This window comes from Festucalex cinctus, chromosome 2 (assembly GCF_051991245.1).
Source record: "Festucalex cinctus isolate MCC-2025b chromosome 2, RoL_Fcin_1.0, whole genome shotgun sequence".
Lineage (NCBI taxonomy): Eukaryota > Metazoa > Chordata > Actinopteri > Syngnathiformes > Syngnathidae > Festucalex > Festucalex cinctus.
The window spans coordinates 37,614,256-37,640,421 of record NC_135412.1 but is presented as its reverse complement, the minus strand read 5'-3'; the positions used below and the strand labels follow the sequence as shown (position 1 = coordinate 37,640,421).

Here is a 26,166-nt window from a genome sequence, read left to right as displayed (position 1 = left end):
ACTCCACATTTACTAACACGTAATAAATGAGGAATAGTGGCAACTTTATAATAACGTCCCAATAACCTATACAAACTATGAAGTAATACTTAACAAGTCATTAGTAATTTTCTAATAGCTTGTTAACGATGTATTACTAATTTATAAAATATAGTTATGAATAATTACTATACAGTTAGCAAGACGTTTAGAGCTCAATAACTAACAGTTTAATAACATTTTTACTATTTATAGACATCATTTTAAAACCTTAACAAACAGTTAAACATTTAATAAGTCATTAATAACTCATTAATTAACAGTTTACTAATGGTCTATTAACTAGTTATGACGGGTAGTTATTATAAAGTGTTACCGAGGCGCTTAACTGCTGCAAATTATCTTGTTTCCGTTAATTACGTATATGCCATTTACAGTGCCTGGATTTACAAAATAATACTCACTGACTGCCAAGGCATATCTTGTTTTATGATCATGACGACATGACTAATTTATTCACTGTGTTTATTATACACAAATTGTATATACTGTACTGTTTTGGGGATATTGTTTGAATGTTTGTTACTATGAAGTAATAATTCTTGTATACTTGTAGCCAACTATTCAAGCACTAGAGGGCAGCATATGATCACACAATACAGGCAGAAAAATAGTTGGGTGCACTGAGATGAGTCGAAAAACTTGAAAAAGCACCTTGTGCGGTCCTTTCATAATTTAATCCTGTAAATGACCATGCAAAGCTAAAAAAAATAAAAATAAAGCAAGGTCATGTTTTACTTTTGTCTTTAAACCTGTACCGAGTCGAATCGGTGCTGCTCTTCCTATGTGGAATTTGCATGTACATTACTTCCCCATGCCTCGTTTTTGCCTGGTAGCCTACTCGGTCATTGAGGAGCAGGTGTGAAAGTGATTGTAAACGGTCGTTTATTTATCTGTGGCCTGCAGACCAGTCTGGTAAAACAGGAAATTAAAGGTATGGGTCCAGTGAGCAAAGGCCAAATATCCATGAAGGTTTAACAGAAGTGAAAGGCAGAAAACGTACTAATACAGCAAATGTTTTTGATTCATTTTACCAGTTTATTTTTTCGAAAATATAAATAAACACATCAAACAAACAGAAAATGCACCACACGTGTATCTGATTGATGCAGTAACTTAACCCCCTTACAGCCATAATGTACAGTATTTACAAAAATGTATACAATAGGTTCATTGAATTGAATACCTTTATTGTCATTGTAAATAGAAAAGAAAAAGAATTGAAAAGCCCCAGTGGAATGTTTTTTGTTTGTTTGTTTTAATGATGGGGAAAAAAAGTTTTGCACTACTGTACTAATCAAAACACAAAGTACAGCCTGACTACATTACTGTCAAACAAGTGAAATCTTGTTTGACTTTCTTATTCTTTAGACTTTTTTTGTTTTTGTTTATTTTTTTTTCTTCAGATGCCCACCACCACTACATCCCAATGCTTCTTACTCTACTGTACGCTTACTGAACAACATAGCCTGTGCGAGTTGGCTTTTATGATCCCTCTGATAGAGATCCGTTGTTTACACACGCCCAGACGAGTGCCGGACTATTGTTTTGCTTTATGACCATCTCTGCTCCGTTGCCACGGCACCAAGGCCCCTGGTCCCGTTGTTTAATCCCGTCCAGTGTGTCGGAATTCCAGACGTTAGCTGAATCATTCCAGTGTCGCGATCATACTCCCAAATGTTGTCATAGTCTATTTCCTGGTCATCTGGTTCTGTGGGTTTGAGGTATGAATGAAGATCTGTCAGAGGGAGGAAGGATAGACAGTCTTTTAAAAGTTATTCAAGCATTGGAATATGAGACAAATTAATCATCCATATACTGTAGTTATTGGCAAGTGTTTTCATACTTAACATGTGTCATTGTTTTTGTTTGTTTTTTTCACCAAAACCAGTGCATCATAGAAACAAGCAGCCACTTGCTTGAAGTATGTGCTCATTGCAATGTGTCAACCAAAGGGTTTTGCTCTCATCTTACTACAAACACCAATTCCAGTGAAGTAGGGACATTGTGTAAATGCAATGATTTACAAATCATTTTCATTGTAAATCTATGTTCAACTGAAAAATTTACTTTGCAAATATTCACTCATTTTAAATTTGGTGCCTGCAACATGTTCCAAAACAGCTGGGATGGGCATGTTTGCCACTGTGTTACATCACCTTTCCTGTCAACAACACTCAATAAGTTCACTCGGTGCTTGGATCATGGTTCCAAAACCTGAATGTACCTTTTAGCATTAATGGTGCCTTCACAGATGTGTGTTATCCACACCACTATCACCAACATACCCCCACACCATTACATATGCTGGCTTTTGAACTTGCGGCGATAACAGTCGGAATGGTGCTGGAGGACACGATGACCATGACATCAATTTGAAATGTGGACTCGTCAGACCACATTACACCTTTCCACCACAGGAAAGAAGCCCATAGAAGTCAGTGACATTTCTGGATGTTGTTGATATGTGGCTTTCACTTTGCATGGTAGAGTTTTAACTTTGTAGAAAATGGCATAAACTGTGTGATAATGGTTTTCCACATTGTTCCTGAGCCCACTTGACAATATCCTTTATACAACGTTACTGTTTTAATTTTAAGGTAATTAAGGCATTCTAAGTTGGTTTTAGAGCAATTCAGATAGTTCTACAGATTCTCTGAAATTTGATAATATTCTGGACCGTAATGATGAAATCCCTGAATCCCTTCAAACTGTACATTGAGAAATGTTGTTCTCTACTGGACTATTCAATTCATGCAGTAGTTTATAAAATGGTGAACCTCGCACGGTCGCACCATCCTTGTTTGGGACGTCTTTCATGGATGGGCCTCATCTGTTAACAATTAACCTGTCCATTTGTGGAATGTTCCAAGCAGGTGTTTTTAGAGCATTCCTCAACTCTCCCAGTCCCTTGTAACCCCTGTCCCAGCTTTTTTGAGCATACTGCAGGTATCACATTCAATATTTGCAAACAATACAATAACATCCATCACTTGAACTAAAAATATCTTGTCTTTGTAGTGTATTTTAGTGAATAAAGGTTGAAAAATATTTACAAATCATTTCCTTCTTCTTCTACGAGAGCAGTAAAGAAAATGGATGGATGGATATTTTTAACATAAAATTACAACAATCCTCATAGTCCAATGTGCTGATTGGGCTGAAAATGCTTCCGTTTTCACTCAGGAAAATGTACTATATAAATACAGGATGTATACCGATGAACTCCTTCTCAATCTACATCTCTGGGCTTCTGTTAATGTGTGGTGGTGATTTTTTTTTTACAGCGGGACTTGGTGTGAAACTCCAGCAGACACGATGTGTATTGCGCACAAGTCGGAAGGCAAACGCACGAGCGGAGCTCCGACGTGACGCCTCCACGAGAGCCTCTCGCAGAAGCATACTGAGGCCTTAAGTGCTGGCAAACCCAGTATGTGCCACTAGGTTCAGGTCAGGGCTGTTGGGTTCTTCACCAGAAAACTCATCAAAAGATCTTTATGGATCTTTTTTTGTACAGTGAGAAAAGAGAGGGCCCTCTCTCCCCAAACTGTTCTCACCAAATTGATGCAAGATTAAAATTTCATTACTTTTGTCCATCGTGTACTGGGGCTTTAAACAAAGGAGCGTTTCGTCATGCTTAATCGCCTTCCATCCGTTCTTACCTGCTGAGTAATCGTACATCTGAGACGCGTTGATCCCACAGTTGGCCCGGATGTGTGCCTGTCAACAGATGTGAGAACACAAGAACGTCACTTCCCATTGTCAACAATAACAAATATTCTCTTTCATCTGCAGCAACAGATCATATAACACCTGCACAAGAAACATTATACGTGCATCTATCATTCAGTGAGCCGCCCTTGCATGTTGTATCACAGCATTCCAGAAACTGGAGTGCCCTGGGAGATGAGCGGCGCCGTCTTTCTGACCTGCTCTTGTCTTTTTGAGGGTGCAGTCAGAAGCTTGAGCCGAGACACGGCCTCGGCTCTCTCCACCACTTGACTCTGAGGGTTCTCCGTCTCCAGACCCGGAGCATGTCCCTGCGAGTTGGTCATGACCAGGCTTCTTTGGCTGTGTCTGCCCATTGGTGGCGTGCAGAGCTTGAATGAAGAGGGTGGGCCACAAGAGCTTTGCTGGTGATGGTATGGATGAATGGGCTCTTGCCAGCCCTCCTGTTAAAGGAGATGGAGAAGATTTGGGGATGGTTGCATGAGCATGATTGGTCATATATGGGGTTATTAAACATTTCACATACTTGGGATTTTTTGGGGAGAGCCTATCTTCCATTATTTACTGATAAACTCACCTAATATATAAAATCCTGCTGTCAAAGTTCAAGCGTTAACTTATTCATTTCATTTTTCATTCATTTCAGGCAGCAATCAACATAAGATATCAATTTCTCCAAACAATACTCAACTAAACCTAGCTTTAAAAGGAGTGGGAAGAAGAAAAACTTAAGTCCCACCCCCAATCTCATTAATATCAAGCTTTGAAAACAATTAATCACAAAAAAATTATTGCATTAATCATGGATTAACGCAGATTAAATCCCACTATTAATTTTTACAACGGATGGTTATGTTAAAAGGTAGCACAGGTTGTGTTTAATGTAAAGCACTTAATAAATGTTTGCATACGACATTCAGAATATTTGTTCATGTCAAACTATTGGGTCATTTTTTTGTCATCTTAAATTATGAAAGTAGTTAAATAATTAGAAAAAGTAGGATAAGCGTGTGCGGTGGATCAAAAAATGTTGAAGACATTCTTATAACATTAAATGGCGAAAAAAAATTAACACATTAGAGGTGCTCTTCAAATTTGGCGAGCAAAAAAATGTTGATAAAAAAAGCCTTTTTAAATAAACGATTAATCATGATTAATCAAAATTCTGAAATTGTAATCTGATTAACAAATATAATCGTTTGACAGCTCTATTAAAAATGTATAATTAATTTTGTGAATACTGAATTTGGATATAAAGACCAATTCACCTGTCCATTGCCGACATGCACTGTTCCTTCAACCTGTGTCGGTGTAAATTGAACCAATGTATCCAATATCAACGACCCACTTACCAGGGGACCGGCTTCATCCAAGGTGAACATTTCGGGGCTACAGGGCACATCATAGAGGGGAGACAAAGGCTGGCGAGGAGCGCACATGTCTGAGTGTCGCTGTGGGCCATTCAAGGAGTAGCCAAGAGACGTCTGAGATGTGTTCCAGCTGTTTGACTGATCAGAACAGATCTAGGTGTTAGTTTAAATAGTATATTACTCACTCTGGGGCTCACATACGTTTTAGGCTCCTATTACCAAGTTTGAGTTCAGCTAATGCCCAACAGTGCCTTTTAGACACACGGTGATACAATCAGATTTTAGCTTCTTATACTGTATACAGTACGAATGGTGTTGAACTAAGCACTTTGCAGAGGTACTCTTGCTTACTTTGTGATGTTCTCAACTGTCTTTCGACGACTATACATAAACGAATAGCACAGACAACATGCATGTTAACACTTTAGAAACGGCAGCAACGAGATTATTTTGTCACTGCTTGTTGCTAGGCAGAGTTCAAAGTGCTCAATCACATGTGCCAATAAATATTTCTGGCACATGCCAGTCACACCCACTCGGCTGTTTGAATGTTTGACAGGAACAGGACGTCAAAGATACACAAAAGAAAATTACTTTAAAAACACCTTTATAAGTCTATAAGACTAGTTTTCACGTATTAATTTTTCCCTGTATCAAATATACAATTCATTTTGGAAAGGATGACAACATTCACTCTAAGATCCAATATCAGGTAAATGTTTGCTCTTTGAGGTTCACAGGACCAAGGGTTAAATATTTTCTACTCATTCTTCATCTGTTGTCATGTCTAAGCTTTGCCATTACTATCACTAATACACCATCATGACCTAGCTCGACTTCCTGCTCACTGAGTATTTATAGTGACAAGCAAGATAAGTTGACAGCCAGAAGGGGAATACTGTACGCACTTATCAAGTTTAGATGCTGGGCCGACTTATTACCTTGACAAGCAGGCCTTTCTCGATGCGATGCGGGCCAGCGTATGGCAAGCTGTACAGCTGTGGCATGGCTGCAGAGCTCTCTCCAGGCTGAAAGTAGGAGCTACGCTGGGGGGACGAGTAGCGCAGCGGTAAAGGTCGCGAGTCGCGTTCGGGTTTGGTGTGGGAAGAGAAGCTGCTGGTCCTGCTTCCCAGACGGCCGGTCTCGGTTGAGGAGGGACGGCTGTACTGTGGACAATAAGCGGGGCATTTGTCAGCAATGCAATCATTCTCTAATGGTGGCTGCCTCATTTCAAAATATTGTGACACTGAAGAGCACAAAGAGGTGTCCGTCATTTTGAATTAGATGGGTGTGGGACTGGGTCAGAGGAACAAGTCTTATGGGCAGTGAGCCCTCTCCAGTAAATTAGAAGTTTACTCTGTATTGCCTTTCTGTTGAGGAGTGGCATAAAATGTTCTGATTAGGGCCCGACCGATTAATCGGTCACCGATTATTGGCCTTCAAACATCGACCAATTGGGCCAAAGGACCTATTGTTTTGAATATTTTACCCTTAAAACGTTAGAAGAAAACTGAAGTTTCCGACGCTGTGAAAGTACCCTGAATGCACCATTTTGCTGCGCAGCATTAGCAACTAATAAGTATATAGCATTTGTTATTCTGGTTATTCTGTTGTCCCTAAGCATCCTTTAAGATGTTTAATGACACCGCAGTTGGAGTTAACTGTACAACTAAATACTAGGGATAGGCGAGTACCCAATACCCATACCATGTATCGGTATCGGGCCGATACCAGCCTTTTTTCAAGTACTCGAGTACTCGTGACGCAGACGAGTACGAGCGATCGATGGCAGAGGGGGAAGACGTTAAGTGAGTCCTCCTTGCCTGTAACTGGCGCTAGCTTGCAGCAGTTTTTCACCAAAACTTGACTGGTTTGGAAATACTTCAAAATTGTGAATCTTTAACTAAAAGAGCATTTTTGTGTTTTATTTTGAACGTTAAAACTAATGAAGAGTGACTGGGCAGTTTTTTTTGTTTTGTTTTTTTCAAAATTAAAGGAAATATATTTGTTTAAAAATATCTTTTAGTGATTTTTTATTTTTTTTTATTTGTCAAAATGTACTACTGGTATTAGCAGTTGGTATCGGTATCAGTGAGTACTGAGGGTCTGAGTATCGGTATCGGTCTGAAAAAAAAAGTGGTATCGAACATCCCTACTAAATACACAATGTAAAGAATTATATCCACTGCATATTTAAATACAAAACATGCTTCGATTTTAAAACATCGTTAGCCTAGCGCTAACAGGAAGTTAGCAAATGCTGACAGGAAGTTAGCGTCGACTTGGGAGTGTTTTCCTTCAAATAACGAATATCCACAGTCTGATATGCTTCATTATTTCAACTGCATGTGTGTGGGGGCGTGCACGTATGTGTGAGATTAACAAGAAAACTTTATACTGATGTTGATTAATCAGCTCCTGCATAAACAGGATCTTGATTAGGATGGAAGACATTCCAACTTAATAGTCTGGGTGTCTTGTCAGCCTTGAGGTGTACCACCTGAGCCTTTGAGGCAGAAACAAGACTCCTGACCTTGCTTAATCATAACTTGATGAGAGGGGGGGGGGGGGGGGGGTTGCTGCTGTGCTCCAATAAAACAAACAAGAAAGTGTTCCTTATCGATGACAATTTATGTCCTCACATGATGTTGATAGCAACTTACACAGAGAGGTTCCGAGTATCCTGGTGAGAGTGGGTTGTCTTCATGAGTGGGGAACTGACGGCTGTGGGACCCACGTCCACTCTGACTGAACTTGAGGGACTCGGGGTAGCCTTGACTGTTTCCACTCCACCTGTCAAACTGTGGTGCCTACATGGCACACACGTTTCCACATATTAACATCATTACACACAACTGACATAATTCTAAAAAAAAAAAAAAAATCAATTAAGTGACTATTGAATGAACATTCAGCCTCCCTAGTATCTGCATAGCACATTCAAATCCAAAACATACATAAAATAAGCAAGTAATCAAGTATAAATGGTGACTTTGTCTTATTGTATAATCCTTATAAAGCATCAAATTTATTGGTTTGTTGCTTTATATTGGCCAATGGGATGGTTTCAACTAAGCCCGAGAAACAAGTGGTCATAAAAATGTATGATATGACCAATAAAAATACTGAAAAAAAGAGTCAGGTGTGTCATAAAGTCAGCACTGTATACACAAGGAATGTCAAATGTAATTTAGTGCGACGACAAAAGAACATTTAAATCCTCCTCAAATCTGGTTGCATTAATTTACTCAAACTGGAGGCTCACAAAACAGGTGTTAGCTCTGCTCATCAGCAGCTGTGAACAACGTGATTGTTTGGGCCGGTTTAAAAAAAAAAAAAAAAAAAAAAAAAAAAAAGGAAGAAGAAGAAGAAGGGCAGGTCTTACCTCCCTGTGCGTTGGTGTGTAGATGATGTCATAGACCGGGGGCGGTGGGCTGAGAACGGGCACGTCAGCAGCTTTAAAATGTTGGATCCAGTCGCAGAACTCGCTCCTATCCAGACAGGACACCACTATGGGGTTGATGAGCTTCCCTAGCAACCGAAAAGTGGGGGGAGGGGGGACAAAGCGTCTCATTCGATTCAGTCGTTCAGCGGAATGCACCACGGTCAGCTTGTCATTCAGTGGGGATAAAACCAATTCATTCATGGAGGGTTGCACTTTGTGACGTTAGCACATTCCTGTAAAAGTCTATTTAGCGTAAAATATGCATAACACTGTACACTTGGGTGGGACAAAATAGCAATACTACAATATATTGTATCATGAGACAGCTCCAGTATTATGCATAGTATGCACGGTTAATGAGGAGTTGAACTTTGTTAGTGTGATGTGAATCTCAGTCTTCATGGCACACACAAACAACCAATGAAAGCATTTTGTATGATGTCGTGTTTTTAATATTAGACCGCTTCCCTGCTTGTAACTATACGTATTTTTTGTTTTAACTAAAAGAATAGAGACAAAAATGAAGCAGCCGTTGCTACTTTGTTTTAAAGAGGAGTCAAGTCAAACATTTTCTTTACAATCGCCCCCACTAGCCTAAACACAGCATTCTGATTAATGTTGCCTTTTCGGAATCTGAATTAAACAGAAAAATCCACCAGTTACTGTCCATCTCGGGGGCGGCCATTTAGCCACTTGCTGTCAACTGAAAATGACATCACGGTGCCTAAAGGCTCAACTAACGACAGTCATGGCTCACCTGTTTTCGTAGTTTGGTCATGTGACATTTGCAAGCTGAGCCTTTAGGCACTGTGATGAATTTCCATTTGACAGCAAATGGCAAAATGGCCGCCCACTGAGATGGATATTTTATTTATTTATGTATTTATTTGAAAAATAAATACATAAATAAATAAATAAATACATAAATAAATACATAAATAAATAAATACATCACTAATAGCAATGAAATAATGTTTTTGTTGTTGTTCCTAAACATGACTAAGTCAATTGTACAGCAAATTAAACGTGTTTATGTATTTCAAGGTATATTTTCCCTTTTTCAGCTACATACTGTAGGATTCACAATCTACCGAACCTGTTCTTTCCCCAATATCTTGATTAATCACTGTATTGTGATATTGTCGCCATTCCACCATCCTTATTATATTGTACTGACTCTACCTACCTTCAATCATAAAGGTGTTGGGCTTGACATCTTGGCAAGGTGTGGTCACTGTGATCATGTTGAGTGGAAGCTTCCCCTGACAAAGACAACCATAAAACAAACAGGAGGTGAGTTTCAATGGCGTCCTTGGTTACTATAGAAATTAAAGTGATTATTGACGTGATTGATTATCATTCTTGTAAATACCTTATAGAAGAGGCCATGTTCCTCTTCTGCTAAGATGATCATTGTTGACGTGTACATCACAAGTAGTCTGTCACTTTGTTGCTGTCAACAACAACAAAAAAGGTAGCATTTGTCAGGTTCATGTGTGTGTCAGTTGCTCTTAATTTACTACCCTTACTTAGTAGTGACAATTCAAAATGTTTACAAATTTCTGCAACTTTATTAAACTTTTGAGGGTGTGCAGCTGTTTCCATCCACATTATCAAGTTGCAGAAATTGTTTTGTGCCTGGTTCATCTCTTTATCTCTATATTTTCAACAGCAGACTAAACATTTAATGCAAGAAGGAGTCTAAATGTTTCAGGGACTGAATGTTCTTGACCTAAAGTATACTGTATAAACAACTCTTTATTTTTCTCCAGCTTTGAAGTTGCACAGGGCATAACCGCATCAAATTCTTTTGCTCTAAAGCTAATAAAACCTGATAACGCCTTGCGGACAGATAAGACTGAATGAGGAAAAGCACAGAGGTCACCTTGAGAACGGATTCAACCCTTTAAAAAAAAAAAAAAAAAAAAAAAAAAAAAAAAAAAAAGAACACCAGTTGAATCCTTTAATACTCTGCAGTGAGGCTCAGTTTGAGTCCTGGTAAATTTGGGGCACTTAAGGTCTGGAAAGTGAAAGTTATACTTCCTCACCCTCACATAGGGCGTGTCCGCAGAGACAGCTGACATTCCGGCTGTGAGGTGAGTGTAGTCGCTTCCCACACAGTTCAGTGGGGCAGCCGCTAGTTCCCACACCGAATAAATATCAACCATCACAGCACGTTGTGGCATGATTAGTGTTATTGTTTTTCTTTCCTTTTTTTTCACCTCTAATTGATACTGTACTGAACTTGGGTTTGCTACCTATCAGAAAAGCTACAAGAAAACTACAATTTATAGAGCAGCAGTACTGAAATTTGGTCCCGGGGATGCCTATTGGTCCACAAGCTGCTACATGTAAATGTATATTCAGATTGCCTTCGTGATAAATGGCACGTGAATAAATTGAACTAATTTATCAGTTGGTGCTCTGTCCCAACTGAAAAATCACGACTGTGCAAATGTATGAAGTAGCTCATTCGTGTGCTGGATCTGACTTTAGTAATCATTTGTTTAAATAAATAAATAAATAAATAAATAAAGATAAGAACCACGTGTACCACAACACTCCACCCTTTACATTGTGTGGTGGAAGCAATACATGTTACACAATTTGAAGACTCTGACTCATTTCCTACTTTCTTCAAGTCCTGGCAAAACTTCCATGAGCCTAAAACACATGTGATGTTGCTCCCTTGTGTTTCCCATGCAGAATGTAGTAAAAAGAAAGGTAGTTGTACCTGACATGGCAGGTGTTGCAGTCGAACTTTGGTGACGTAGGTAATGGGGCCCAGGCTGTCCCGCTGCGAGCCTTCCCACTCATAGATGGGCTCTTTGTTGATGGAGTTCCTTAGCTCCTCTCTGCCTGCAGGAGTCTTCTCCTGCTTTTGCTACGAAATACACACGGTCAAGTTAAACAAGGACGATGACTCAAGAACCAGCTGCCAATCAAAGTGTGGTGATATTTCACCTAGTTTTTCATCATCCAATTGCACGCCTGAAAACATGTCGTACTTGAAGGTGTGAGTGTTTAGAGTTCAGAGTTTCGATAACGATTGTGATGCGGTAAAGCCGCTCCCAGCTATCCAGCCCTGAGGGAGAGCCAGGAGTGACCTACTTGACTCACTACACACTCACACACATCCTGTTTCTTTAGTGCGTGGAGAAAGAGATTTTTTTCCCACCGGGCATTTAAAAAAAAATTTAACTACCAAGCACAGAAATGCTGAAACGTAAGAATTATTGTTTTGATGCTTTTGGGAGGTTGGCTTGCTAGTTAGCAATTGAATGATACAAATGGCATAATATATCTGTCAATCTGATCCTGTTCCAACAAGATAGTTTTGCTTTTTCTCACCATGGCACAATCAGAAGAGTGCAAAAATGTGACAGGCTGTTTGTAAAAACTTACTTTGACTCTGGTGTAGTTTTCTGGTGCAATTGCGTTGCCGCCGTTAGCTTCAATATTTTCTTTAAGAAGGCCAAACCATCGGTCCATTTCTTCTTGGTTGGCACAGTAGACGATGATGGGGTTAAGGCTGACACCTGTGAGGAACAAAGGGGATTCATTACTGAAATAGCTTTCCACTCACTCAAGGAGTTTCCACTCTGCTCCCTTTGTTGTGTCTAGAATGCAATAACTGTTAACACATGTGGAAGACCACATGTCACAAAGTTTTCCTGAAGATTCCCACAAGAATTTCAAATCATAGTGGTCTTGTCCTCCCACACACTGGGAGCCCAGAAGGAATGAGAAAGACTTTCCCTTTATCAAATGTGCACATACCAGAGATAAACAGCAAAGAAGTTGTATTTAATTGTGCTGGAGATTTTAAATACATATCTGTGTCAAACCTAATCATTTTTTATCTTTGTAAAGGCAGAATTCTTGAAATGGCTCCTGCCATGAGATCATTAGATTGTGTAGGTTGACTAAAGTCACAAAAAGTGAAGGATTTGGGATTGAAACACAATGACAATACCTCACAGGGGTCTTAACTGTTGCTAAAAGGTAATTAACTATTGTTATGTAACTTCGCCGCTGCTAACATTTCCTGGAAGTTTTCCCTCACACGCTGTTTGCTTCGTCAGGCTCAAAGGAAATGTGTTACACTCATCGGTAGATCATATCTCTCACTTGACGCAGACTTTCGTCACACTTCCTCCATATGCGTGCCGTTGTCGATGCCTCTCATAAAGTAAATAAAGTTTCCGAGTGAGTGAGAACACTGACTGAAATATAAAACCGCAAAATAACAAGCTTGTTCCGGTAATTCAAGGGAAATATCAAGGTGAATGACAATGTGTCAATATTGTGACAGCAGTTTTCAGGATCAGTGACCTCATGATATGCCCAAAATGGAGTAAATCTTCCCTATTTCTTTATTCAGTTAGTGTTACTGTTGTTTCAATCAGGCACCTTCACATGACTGAGCTTATTATTTTTTTTTAGCAAAAAATAGAAGACGTCAATCACCCATTATGGAATTGAATCGTTTACGCTAGACATTATCTATGATGTGTAACAGTTGAATGAGTAAACGTGAGGTGTATTGAGACATTGTGGAGGTTGTGACAGATTCATGTATCCCATTTTATACTACATTATACCTTACTTTGCACTTTCAGATACATTACCAGTTAAAATGTTTGTGTATTTCCACATTTTCTGGTGGCTAGAAAGTTCAAAAGTGAAGTAGCATTACTTTGAGGAACATGTGTCAGATTTGCTCCAGTGACAAGGCTGAGAGTGGTAGCTGGGCTTTTCTGTGCGACAGCTGGCCTCCGTGAACTGCACCTGTTGTCGAACAAGCGAGGCCTCTGAGGCAGCTCTGGCCCCTGACCAAGGTTAAAGGAAGCTCAACTCTAGTTAGTCTTGGGGTTGAGTGGAGGTGACAAGGGTCACAGCACATTTGAATTACCGGAATGTGACAACATTGGAAATGATGTCGCTTGAAAACAGCGCATGGTGCATGATTTCTTTTTTTTTTTTTTTCTTTTTTTTTTTTAAGCATTTTAAGACTTTGATCTAACTAAGATAAGAGGGACCTCCATCAAAACTATGCTGAATATTCTTTTCTTTTATATTTTTAGCCCACCATCTGACTTGGTAACATGATGATGAGCTCACAGTATTATTCATGTCACTGCAATTTGTGCAATAGTTAGAAGAAACAACATAAGCAATGCTGTAAAAGTTGTGACAAAAGGTTTTATAATAAGTCTCACCATTTATTTGAAAAGCGTATTCTATCGGTTGGCTGTGGTTGCAGTTCTGTTGCAGGTTGCAGATAGTGAGCTCTTTCAGTGGAAGAGTTCCCTGTACACAAAACAACAAAAGGATTATTGTATTATTTGTAGTGCTGTCAAACGATTAAAATTTTTAATCTGATTAATCACACTTTTTAATTTTGATTAATCACGATTAATCAGCTAAATGACTTGCGTAATATAAAATACCGTAATATTTTGACATTAATGCATTTTATTATCTGAATGTCATTTGCAAACATTGATTAAATGCATGTACGTAATTGCATGCATGCATGTATTGCTCAAAACATAACAGCATCATATCAACTGGGTGCAATTCAGCAATTATTAATTAATTAAATACAAGTTTTGTTTTATCTAAAGTCCCGTCAGGGTGTTTTTTAAAGCGAAATTTACCACCGAGCTCACCAACTGGAGTTGGAAATGCCGTGCATTGACCTAATCACTCTGCGATTGGCTGGCAACCAGTCCAGGGTGTCCCCCGCCTACTGCCCAGAGCCAGCTGAGATAGGCGCCAGCACCCTCCGCGACCCTTGTGAGGATTAAGCGGTCAAGAAAATGGATGGATGGATGACCTAATCACTGACCTGCGCAGCCTTCAATGTAACCATCCGCAGTTACGTTCAAGGCTCAAGTGCGGTCAAAAAAATAGTGCGATTAATATGCGTTAATACGTGATCAATGCGACAATTTTCTGTGATTAATTAATCTATTTACGCTTTAACTTTGACAGCCCTAATTATTTTTAAATCAGTTTTTCCTGTTCAGGTTGTCTGGAGTCTATCCCAGATGATTTGGTGGACTCAACATTTGTCCATTCACCAGTCAATTGCAGATTATTCCATCCATCCATCCATCCATTTTCTTGACCGCTTATTCCTCACAAGGGTCGCGGGGGCTGCTGGCGCCTATCTCAGCTGGCTCTGGGCAGTAGGCGGGGGACACCCTGGACTGGTTGCCAACCAATCGCAGGGCACACAGAGACGAACAACCATCCACACTCACACGCACACGCACACCTAGGGACAATTCGGAGCGCCCAATTAACCTGCCATGCATGTCTTTGGAATGTGGGAGGAGACCGGAGTACCCGGAGAAGACCCACGCGGGCACGGGGAGAACATGCAAACTCCACCCAGGAAGGTCCGAGCCTAGACTCGAACCGGAGATCTCAGAACTGGGAAGCGGACGTGCTAACCACTCGACTACCGTGCCGCCCATTGCAGATTATTATTATTATTATTATTATTTATTTATTTTAACTGACAGATCAACGTTTATCACAAACAATTTTTGTTAATAAACCTTAATATTAGGGATATCAGGCGGATATTTTTTTTAATCCTAATTAAATCACAAGACTTCAATAGTTAACTCACGATTAATCACAAATTTTATATCCTGCTCTGAATGTGCAATGTAAATATTTTTTTTTTTAAGTTTTCTTACTGTTAACATAAAAGTGGAAAATGTTAATTGAAATATGGCTGCATCTTTTAGTCATTGATTCAGTAATTACATAATAATTCATAAAATTGAGTTAAAATGAAAAAGATGTACTGTAAAAGATGTGTGATTGATTTGTGTTGGTCATTTTTCTGCCACTAGATGGCATAATTGTATTTGCAAACAATGACAGCTCAATGCATTTTTCTTTTCAAGAGCCTTTAAGAGCCTTCTAATCTTTAACATGAAGTAACTGATGAAATTCTGCACATTTTTAAAAAATGTAATGTGCAACATGACACCAGTCTCCACAAATATATGCATTATTAGTAAATGTATTACTGCTAAATTTTGATGTTGATTTGTCTGCTGCATTGCGACTGGAATTCCCCCATTACAGGCTTTCCAAGTAAGGGGCGGTCATTAATCGTGCGTTAAAAAAACAAAAATTGTGGTGTTAACTTAAAATTAATGCACCAATTTTGACACCCCTACTTAATATTAATACCTTTCTGCCATGTTTGTCTTGGGTTGCAACAAAGATCAATCAGTCAAGTCTTACACTGTTCTGACAAAAAGAAGGTTGTCTTTTTTTCCCCAACTGAAACTGAGTTTAGCCAGGTTTGCCTTGTAAATGCTGTCATGTATATTATGACTAGACGTGTGCGTTGCCTTCAGCAGACAATGTGCTTGATGATTAATGAAGGCTCATGGTCTACTAGACAGGTGAGGAAACATAATCATACTCTGTTTACCAACACACTGTCGGTTGACAGGATACGTATGTCAAAAGCAATGATGGCATAGCTCCATCAACTGATGCCAGTGAACATGAAACCTCATAAAAATGCTGACGTAGTGATTTAAGCATGAATGTGAAGGAAGGAATGAAAGCATTCCTGAGGTTGAAGGGGGGGGGACCTCACCTGGTATGTCAGTCCAGGGGTGTTGTTGGACACAAAGTGAAGGTGTGTCTGGAAAAGATCTAGGTAGCAATCGTGTATATCCTGCAGAGATAACAAGAGAAGCTCAACAGTCAAGTAGGACTTGCTGCTGTAATTGGACTTTTCGGATTATATTACAGCAACACCTGCAGAGCAATTGTATGATAATTTGCATACGTAAAGATTACATTTACCGGGTATTTGAAATGCAAAATAAATACATTGTTAAATTAATCAAAATGATGTAATGTTATCATTTTAAAGGCTTTTTTTTAACAAAACTGGAAGCTTTTTAATTTGAGAAGTTTCATATTGCAACGTCATGCAATAATTAAGAGCAAATGATTTTTAAATACCCCGCCTGTTGTGTCAGCTGCTGATTCATCGATGGCTTCAGGGAAATTTTAGTGTTGTGCAAGTTTTGGCTTCGCAGAAATACAGTACTGGAGAGGGAATCATTTGAGTCTCATAACATGTGATGACAGTAATATTCTTGGATTGCCAAAAGAAACACATTCTCCTTACTGTGCCCTTTTTTCTTTTCTTTTTTAAAAGAATTAATTGTGTCCACTTTTCCATCTTTTAACTCTTTTGTTATTGTTGTTCTGGACAGAGTTGTTGTGTCACAGTGCTGACAAATTCGGCTTTGCACAAGCTGTCCTCTATCAGGACTTGGGATCAAAAGCTCTCTCTACCCCGAGGTTTTTCTCCCAGAAATGTTTCACAATTACCTCACTGCAAAGCATGTCCAAACACAGGCTGGAGAACCGATTGGATTATTCACAGCTAACCACCATGTCAGTTGCATCACCGAGTTTCTGTATTTTAATGTTCGCACAGTAACTTCCTGCAAGGCTGCACCTGCTTTTGTTGATTTTGACACTTTCTGGTTTGGTACGGATGTGTCGTTGTTGGCTTGAGCCATATTTAAATTCTTATGAAATTCCTAATTAAACTGGATAATTTATTATCATAAAATTTGCCTATTATTTTATAATAAGACCATTAAAAAATGAGTCATCAGTTCCGCTCACCTGGCAGTGCACAAAGCGGAAACGAACTTTGGAGCTGTGAATCAGCCGCCCGTAATTCTTCACGTTGATGCTGCTCTTCTTCCAGCCGCTGGCCGGGTCATACGGGAATGGAGGATCCCATTTGATGTTCTCGATGGTTTGCAGGTCTTTTGGGGACATTTCCTGCAACCAGACCCCTGATTAACACTGACGTTGCATGCACATACAGCAGGACTGTTGCAGATGATTTGAGTTTTTACCTTCCTCGGGGTGACAGTGCAGAGGATATTGATGATGCTGTTGGACTTCTCCTGGCCCTCTTGGGGGTTCTTCTTGCGAAACAGGCGACTGCTGCTCAAGAGGGAGAAAAACTTGTCAGCGCTTTTTCTCCACTGTTTATTATTTGCGTCCCAAGTGAATTTTCAAAGGACATTTCCTGTTTATAGGCGTTCCCTGTCATCTACTGTGGTCCCCGAGAGATACAATACAACCAAGATTCTCTTAGGGTTTATGATCATATTCACATTTCACACTATTTTATTCCTTCAAATTCACTCAAGTCAAGTCAAATGAAGGCAAGAGGTGGGTAGTAATGTGCTACATCGTGTATATAAACTTTTAAACAAATTTTACTTTGACTTGAGAATTTGTCTTAAGAATGAATTAACTAGAAGAATTAACTATTACTGCTCTTGCGTAATCTATTTGTTTTGTCAGACAGACTTCCGCCTATGGCACTGTCACTGCCACATGACTCTTTCACCGATTCAACATAACCACAAGTGAAATTCGACTATTCCACCAATCAAACCACACAGTCTCCTCAGCACCATACAGAAGCAATATCGTCAGTAGCTAATTTACATTAGCTATGGCATAAACAATGGTATGCAACTCACATTCAGAAGAGGCAGAACACAGAACTTAGTTAATGTATATCATAGGTGTCAAACTGAATCACTCGAGGGCCGCAGCACTACAGGTTTTCAAGGCCTCCCTTTTTCAACACAGCTGATTCATATTTAAGCTCATCAGCAAGCTCTGCAGGAGCCTAATAATTATCCTGATCATTGAATCAGGTGCGTTGGAGTAGAGAAGCCTAAAAAACATGTCTTGCTCCGGCCCTTGAGGACCACATGTGATGTATATGATTATCAGACGGACTACAAAAAAGAAAAGCTTTGTAATTCGCGAAGATGCCGTGCATGTTCCTTTTTTCCCCCTATGTAATTTCTGTCTCCTGAGTTTAATGTGCTATTTCACAAGTATAAACAAAGAATTTCTTCTTGGTTCTTTGTTTATACTTGTGAAATAGCACATTAAGCTCAGGAGACAGAAGAAGAAACAATTTCTTGTGGCCGAATTTGCCCAATTTATGTTACTGTAATTCCTGAAGATTTCATATTATATCAGTAAAAGTGACATTGTTGGGCAATATCTGAACATACACATTTGTTTTTTTTTGTTGTTTTTTTTACTTTCATGAGCACATGATTGAAAAGATAAATCCCTACTTGAGTAGCCCCCCCAACGAATATTTCCTCTTACTCAAGTACTTATTTGGGAGAACAATTTTAAAATTTTACATATTATTCTAAATCAACTCTTGAGTACAATTTTTGGCTACTTTAACCAACTCTGGGAATGACACACAATAATTAACCACCTCCCTTCATCTTCATTCCATCAATGCCAGACGTCACCTAATTAGAACAATTTGGCTCCTGGGCTGCTGATACGCATAAGAAAATCAGCATTCAATGATCCTCTTTGTTTTGCATGACCCTCATCTGTTACCATTAGTGTCACATCTTCACGAGGAAGCACCATCACTGCCCTGATAAAGCACTCAAGCACGACTGGTGCAGTCTCGCTTTGGAGTTGATCTGCTTATCTGTGCGTATATGTGTGTATATATGCAACAAAGTGGGCCTTTGTCCGCATGGTGGGAATCAAGTCTTTCTAATCAGGAAGTCAGTGACCAGCGTCAATCATTTAAGGTCACTGAAGAGTTTCCGCTACACTTTGGTTTGTTTCAACAAAGAGAAAAAGTATGATAATGATACTCCCAGATGCAATCTGTGGGCGCAGCATAATAAAAAGGTGTATACTTTACTGAGCAGGCGGTGCATTTACACACCAAATATCCTCTAGTCACTGCTGTGGCATTTAACCACGATGGAACAGGAATTGTGAATTCAATTTAATATGCATTCTTGAGCCATTGATCCAACTTGTAAACTGTGTAGCTGTTCAGTGTGCGTAATTGTTGTGTACGTGTATGAGTGTGGTTGTTTACAAATACAAACCACATTAAGAGCTTCTGGGCAAGTTGGTGAAAACCAGAACCTGAATCACCACAGTGTAAACTAGAAGAATGGGTGCTAATGAGAATCAGATGTGATGTTCCAACACTGAGTAGGAGCATGCCCAGACATATAATCCAGTGGGATTTAACAGAACCAGATAGATAAACCATCCATTACAGGATTAATATCATGACAAACTGATTCTATTAAATCGGGATTCCATATTTTCGCTTAATAAGTATAATTGGCCCCATGTCAACAGGACCATAAGTGGGTCAGAGCCTGATTTTGTTGTTGGGCCACTAGAATCACTGACAGCGGGCAGATCATCTTGACACTCACAGAGATGTGCCCAGGAAGCAAATGGTAACCGGATCGACGGATCGTTGACGAACTTGACACACAAGGCAAGACCGCCACCAGTCAGGCAGCCAACATTTACTATGGGATCCTGAAATTCACAACCCTTACTTCTCAAAGCCTGACAAATGCCACGAATTCTTTCCTTCTAAGATAATGGGCAAATAGAACACTAAAAAACTGGAATGTGTAGAACAGTTACAACAAATAACGAGCAAAAAATACCTGGATGCTACTACTTACCTGTTCCTGCGGATGAAACTTTTGCTGGAGAAAGTGAAGTTGTGCTGGGGCACACATGAAATGCCGCTCCCCATGATTCAACTCTTCTTCGCGTGTTCGTGTGAGCGTCTTCAGTAGAAAAAAATGCGTGGTGTATAAAAGTATTCCGGCGGGGCAGCGGAGTGCACGCCGTGCGCTTGTCAAGACTGACTGAGCAGCCTGTTGGCTGAGGGCTGTAGTGTGTCTGCGTAAAAGGGGTGGGGCCTGAGTCTGTGTCGGGGTGTGTGTGTGCATGTGTGTGAATAATCAGCTGGGTTCACACCTTCTGTGACTTGCCTCTGTCTGTTAAATCAATTCTGGCGGCTACAAAAGACGAGTCTCGGGGGTAGAAGAGACAGTGTGTCTTTTCACACCTTCCAGGAGCCAAATGGGGCTCATTAGGCGCTTTCACACCAAAAAGCCCAGGAACTTTGAGTTCATGGTAGAGTCAGTTCCGGGTCCGAAGAACTTGTGAGCGGCCCACGAGTTTGCGTTCACACGGCATGAAAGCAGGCAGGGTAGTTTATTCAAATGAGACTGATGACGTATGTCAGGGGAGGAAAAAAAACAGCACTACCCCGCCTGTCCAGCAAGTGGCGGTACCGGTAAAACTGAATGACAAACAACCAGTGTGACGTTGAAAAACGCGACCTTTGACCCTCCATCGCCATTTGTTACGATACAAGGCATATCATCTTTTCGTTTTCCTTGTCATGTTGTACAGAGTTGTGTTTGCAGCAATTAGAACTTCACGGGAAAGGTTGATGAGAACCATTGGGACCCGCCGTATTACCACATCAAGATGAGAAATGGGCAGGACTTGCTCACTTGGAAAGACAGTCAAACCTGCAAGCACGAAGACGTGCACTGGTAAGGTTTAAACACAATTATACGAAATTTATTTCACATCGGAATTAAGCTGTAACATGTAACGGAGCTCCCCTTGCAAGGTGGAGAAAAGGGCAATCGCTGGAAACTGGTGTTTCCTGCCTAGTTCTCGTGCAATTCACGGCAAAATAGGGCTTGATGGCGAGTTGCTGTTCACGCTACATGTACGCTGCGTATTTCATAATACCGTTGGACCTGGATGTATTGTTAGTCTGTCCGCATTTTTTTTCTCTGTTAAACACATGATTGACCGATCCAAAGTGTTGAAATGGCTTGCTTTCTTTGACGATGCACGAATGTTAGAACAAAGGTGCCGGGATTTTGGGAAAAGTGCTGATTTTGGAAGTGTCAGATTGCCACCTCAAGCCAGTGGTTTATCATTGGGCCATAAATTGGTGCATATTCCGCTATTTTAAGGTATTCTGTCATGTAAATCACAAGGCTGTTGCACAAAAGTAATTAATGTAGATATTAACATTTATTAATTTGTTGTGTTTCTGTTTCAGATTTGCCACTTCTACCAATCTGGGTGTGTTCCGCGCAGGGAGTGGAAGAACATCAGAACCTCTGAATGGTGGGACGCTGTAATTATGTTTGCATTACTGTTTGTCAAAAATAAAAACATTAAAAAGAATTCATTGAGCATAAGTTTTTATTCGTGTGGAAAAAAAACCAGAACCACAGAAGTGATATGAAAACAAAAGCATTTATTACTTATGCATTTGGCTTATTTGTGTCCACAAGTCTGTTTTGGACTGCCAGGAAGCCCATTTGGAACTCTCTGTCGTGCCTTTGTTCAACCAGCTCATGTGCCACGTGTTGATCTTCCTTGCGCTCCTCGCTTCTGAGGTCAACTTCCTCCTTGTGCTGCTCGCGTCTGAGTTCAAGGTCCTCCTTGTGCAACTGCATTTCTTCTAAGAACATTGCACTCGTGGACTCCCCCTTCTTTTCATCAAATTGGTGCAGGTATTCCAAAAATAGGTGGTCTCGGTCCCGTGTCCGCTAACCTATAGGGATGTAAATGTACAATGAGTGACAGTAAATACTTTTGATGAGCTTCCAGTTACATGACTTTGAACTTATTGGAACTTGACAAAGGGGCAGGAAACTCTGTTCGAGTGGCGCAGTTTCTGCTTGTGGACGGACCATCCTCGCTTGTACCTTCCTAACGCATCGACTTAAACGGTTTCAACAGATTCGTGCAATGAGTAAGAGTACAGTACAATGATTTAGGTAGGGGTAAAACACGGCACTCACGTTAATGTACTTTCATTTTTCATAGATACAGAACAGAATATGCCACACTACATTGCCAAATATGGCGGCCTGCACTTGAAGCTTTTTTAGGCAATACACACTAGTAAAATTGCAGGAATGTAACTTTTTTTTTTTTTCCCTTTCTCAATGCACCATTATGAGTGAAATGAAAATTGTATATGTGAGTATGAGGATTTATTATTGTGTATGCCTATGAATTTCATGTACATACGTTAATGACAAATGCACGCATGTGTTAAGGTGCAATTGTTTACACAAGCAGGATTACACATTTTCTTTTAGTACATTCCAGTAAAAGAAAATGTGTAGTAAATTAATACATTCCAGTAATGTACTTTTTTTTTTTTTTTTTTTACTGGACATTTACCTGGACGGGAGAGCAAGGCAGAAGGCTCAGGAACAGCTCTGCTGATTCTGCTCGTAGCCGCGAATGTTCACTCACTTCATCATTTGAAGCTGTATCAACATCATGTACATCCAATGAGTAACAGTGAATAATTTCGATGAGCTTCAAGTTACATGACTTTGAACTTACTGGAAGTTGACAGAGGGGCGCAGCTTCCGCTTGTGGATGGACCATCCTCGCTTATCCCTTCCAACGCCTCGACTGGAACTGTATCAACAGAGTCATGAACTGAGTAAGGGCACAGTGCAATGATTTAGGTGAGGGTGAAACACGCCACTCACATATATCCTTCCATTTTTCATTGCCACAGAACAGAATATGCCACACTACATTGCCAAATATGGCGGCATGTACAAGCTTTTTTAGGGAGCAATACACACTGGCGTATCCAACGAAGTAAAATTAATAGTGAGTGGTGTGTTGCTTTATTAGTTTTATATGGAGCTTTTGAAGTTACATGAAATGAAATGAAACATACCAGGACTGCTCAGGGAGACATCAGAAGGTACAGAGAAGCTCAGAGAAGGTCCCGCTGTAAGTCAGAGTACATCACAACAAAGGTCAGTTTACACTGTTAGACGGCATACCTTTTATAGCAACGGATATTTAAAAAAAAACAAACGAAGTGGTTGTTTTGCTTTTAACCGTGCATATCATGCCTGGTTTCCACACGTCCTTTGCACAAAGCTTTCCAATTTCGTCATCACTGGAAGCAAGGCTATTTCGGCATTAGTTGCCTACAATACTCTTCATTTACTAGGTTAATTGATTTAGGAATGATTTCACAACATTACATAGGTTCGGAGCTGGATGCGTGCCTTTGCCAAGCTTAAGCCATGCTACGCTAACAACTTAGTGCTAGCGCGGTGTAAAAGCCACGTTAAGACCGCGCAGCGACCTAAACGAATATATAAATACAAATGTTCATGAGGCAATTCTGTCTTACCTTGGTGTGTTAGCGTGTCTGTTGTTGAGGAATCCTCGCCCACTGCCGTGTCCTCGCACATAACTTCCAGCATTGCAATTGCAGAGTCCTTTGTTTTACCGGTTGTACACCCCCATCCGGTGGCCGAGAATGACGTCCAGTCTTTCGTACCATTTATTAATTTTGCGGTCATTTCCGCTTCGGCTGTTGTGGTCCTTGAGTTTTTTATAGTCCTGTTTGAGTTTCTTGAGTTTTTCCCTTACCTGCCTTTGTGTGTGGAAAATGCGAAGCTCTTCTAGCTTCGCGGTTATCAATTGATAGACTTTATCGTTTCTTGTGGCACTTTCAAATTGTCGTTGGGTCTCCTCGTCCCCGTAAATGCTCAGGAGAGCCTGCACTTCTTCGTCCGTCCACCTATCGGTTTTTTTAAATCCTTCCATTTCCAAAACGTTTGGGGGGGAAAATCGTCGCGCTCTCAGCAGTGAAAAGTAAAAAAGAAATGGCGGCTTTACCGCGAAAAACTCACCTATCCAAAACACACCTCCTCGTCCAGTCAACCAATCATGACACACTTCACAACACGCCCCCACTTGTGTAGTTCAGGGTACACCGAAATACCCTCCTCTTGCCTAGGTACTTAGGTAGTACCGTTTCGACCCCCCCAGACCCGGAACTACTTTTGTGTGTGAACGCAAACTTTGGACAAACTCCCCCGGAACATAGGGAAGTTCCTGAATAAGTTCCTGCGGTGTGAAAGCGTGGGGTCGCCACTGGAAAAAAAACAGTGGTCACTGGCTCTGCAAACGGGCAGGATGGTGTGTGTCAATCAAGAGAAAATGGGATGGGATGACTGGAGCCTTCAGTGACATGCCCAGGCATGAAAACAGCCTGACACAGTTAGAAATTTATTTATAATGCTGCTCTTGTTTTAACAAACACTTTTGGAAATTGTGTTTTGCAGAATATGTCACTCATTTCATGTTCACTTGAATGGATAGAAATAGGCAGGTAAGTGTTTTAATCAGGGAATGTGACACCCTTCTATTGTGTTCTAGCCTTGGGGCAGTCAGTCATCCGTCAGCCTGCGATGTGAGGCAAGGATGGTTCAACAGGATTCGAAAGTCCCATTTGCATATGATGGAAGTTAGGTATGCAAAGAGTGCCACCCAGTATCCAGTTTGCATAGAAGTTCGCTCCTATTTTTTTAAACATTATTTTGTTATGATAGATAGATAGATAGATAGATAGATAGATAGATAGATAGATAGATAATTATGTACATTTTCAGTTTTACCTTGGAATTCATCAACGCACATCAAAGAGATATCAGCGCCCCCCCCCCCCCCAAAAAAAAAAAAAAAAAAAAAAATCATCATCTGGTCAAATGCTGCTTTAAGTGAATTTGTATGACTCATAATTAAATTGGTATTAAAACTTAAACCCAATTGGCCAGGCTCTGAAAGAAACTTTGAAAAGTACAATGAAACAGAATATAATTTTAATATAAAGAGATTAAGTATTCCTTTCAATTACATTTTCATTCTGCAACTTCCAAATAAATATTGCCAATTAGTATTACACCCATGATGACGAAATGTTCCTTTTTATCGAAGACCTTGAAAAAGGGTAGGCCTATATGATACACATTTCCATGTGTTATCAGTCAGACAGGTATGTTACTTCGGCATGTGTGTGTGTGCTTTAATTTCTTTGTCAGTGTCTGTGGCCATCTTAATCATAAAATCAAACACGTGCAGCTCGTTGGCAGCTAACCTGTTGGACTGGTTGTAAAACGGATGCACCTGAGGCACCAACAGTCTACTTTGCGGTCGTTGTCACTTTGGCATAAACTAACTTTATTGTTCTCTGGATCTTCTGTGATGGGCTCTGTGAGCTTTGTCAAGGTCGAAGAAATTTGATTTAATCAAGAAACTGTAGGTGACTCATTAAACTGCTTGTATGCTAATATGGCATATAACATCAGGTTAAGTGTGAGATAAGATCAAGATGAACCAGGGACACTTTAATCTCATCATTAGATTTTCCACACAGAGGGCTTTGTTGTGGATGTTGGTATTGTAAAATGAATAAATACGTGTCTTTAAGAAGCTATTCAACAATTCTTCCAAGAGGCCTTTAAAATAGTGGAGACGTTTTATATTTGGATTGTTTTGTTTATGATGACAAAATATTGATTAAACAAAAACAAACATCAGAAATAGATAGATAGATAGATAGATAGATAGATAGATAGATAGATAGAGAGATAGATAGATAGATAGATAGATAGATAGATAGATAGATTGCAAGCTAGTCCCAAGTTATTTCACGTAATTCTTTAAAGAATTACGTGAAATATATATATATATATATATATACAGTGTTCCCTCGTTTTCCGCTGGGGTTAGGTTCCAAAAAATACCCGCAATAAATGAAATCCGCGAAGTAGTTAGCTTTATGTTTTACAACTCTTATAAATGTTTTAA

The 26,166-nt window shown here is 39.9% G+C and overlaps 2 protein-coding genes across 3 annotated transcripts; both read right to left on the bottom strand.

The window, feature by feature from the left end:
* Positions 1-1,057: 1,057 nt before the first annotated feature.
* Positions 1,058-20,410, bottom strand: plekhn1 (pleckstrin homology domain containing, family N member 1). 2 transcript variants are annotated; one of them, XM_077514973.1, is made up of 16 exons: positions 20,166-20,410; positions 17,514-17,604; positions 17,275-17,436; positions 16,223-16,303; positions 13,806-13,896; positions 11,989-12,122; positions 11,318-11,467; positions 9,956-10,036; positions 9,770-9,845; positions 8,524-8,669; positions 7,802-7,948; positions 6,080-6,304; positions 5,121-5,276; positions 3,969-4,211; positions 3,702-3,759; positions 1,058-1,777 (listed from the first exon to the last, which is right to left on the bottom strand). In XM_077514973.1, exons 1-16 carry the CDS (start codon positions 20,237-20,239, stop codon positions 1,593-1,595), a joined length of 2,100 nt encoding a protein of 699 aa, XP_077371099.1. In that variant the 5' UTR covers positions 20,240-20,410; the 3' UTR covers positions 1,058-1,592. The 2 variants fall into 2 exon arrangements, with proteins under 2 accessions (XP_077371099.1, XP_077371101.1); XM_077514975.1 differs by lacking the exon at positions 20,166-20,410 and adding an exon at positions 18,153-18,267.
* Positions 20,411-21,758: 1,348 nt separating this feature from the next.
* On the bottom strand, positions 21,759-24,420 carry LOC144014743 (uncharacterized). Its single transcript, XM_077514972.1, has 5 exons — positions 23,702-24,420; positions 23,234-23,287; positions 22,885-22,962; positions 22,717-22,805; positions 21,759-22,078 (listed from the first exon to the last, which is right to left on the bottom strand). Exons 1-5 carry the CDS (start codon positions 23,871-23,873, stop codon positions 21,986-21,988), a joined length of 486 nt encoding a protein of 161 aa, XP_077371098.1. The 5' UTR covers positions 23,874-24,420; the 3' UTR covers positions 21,759-21,985.
* Between the last annotated feature and the right edge of the window lie 1,746 nt (positions 24,421-26,166).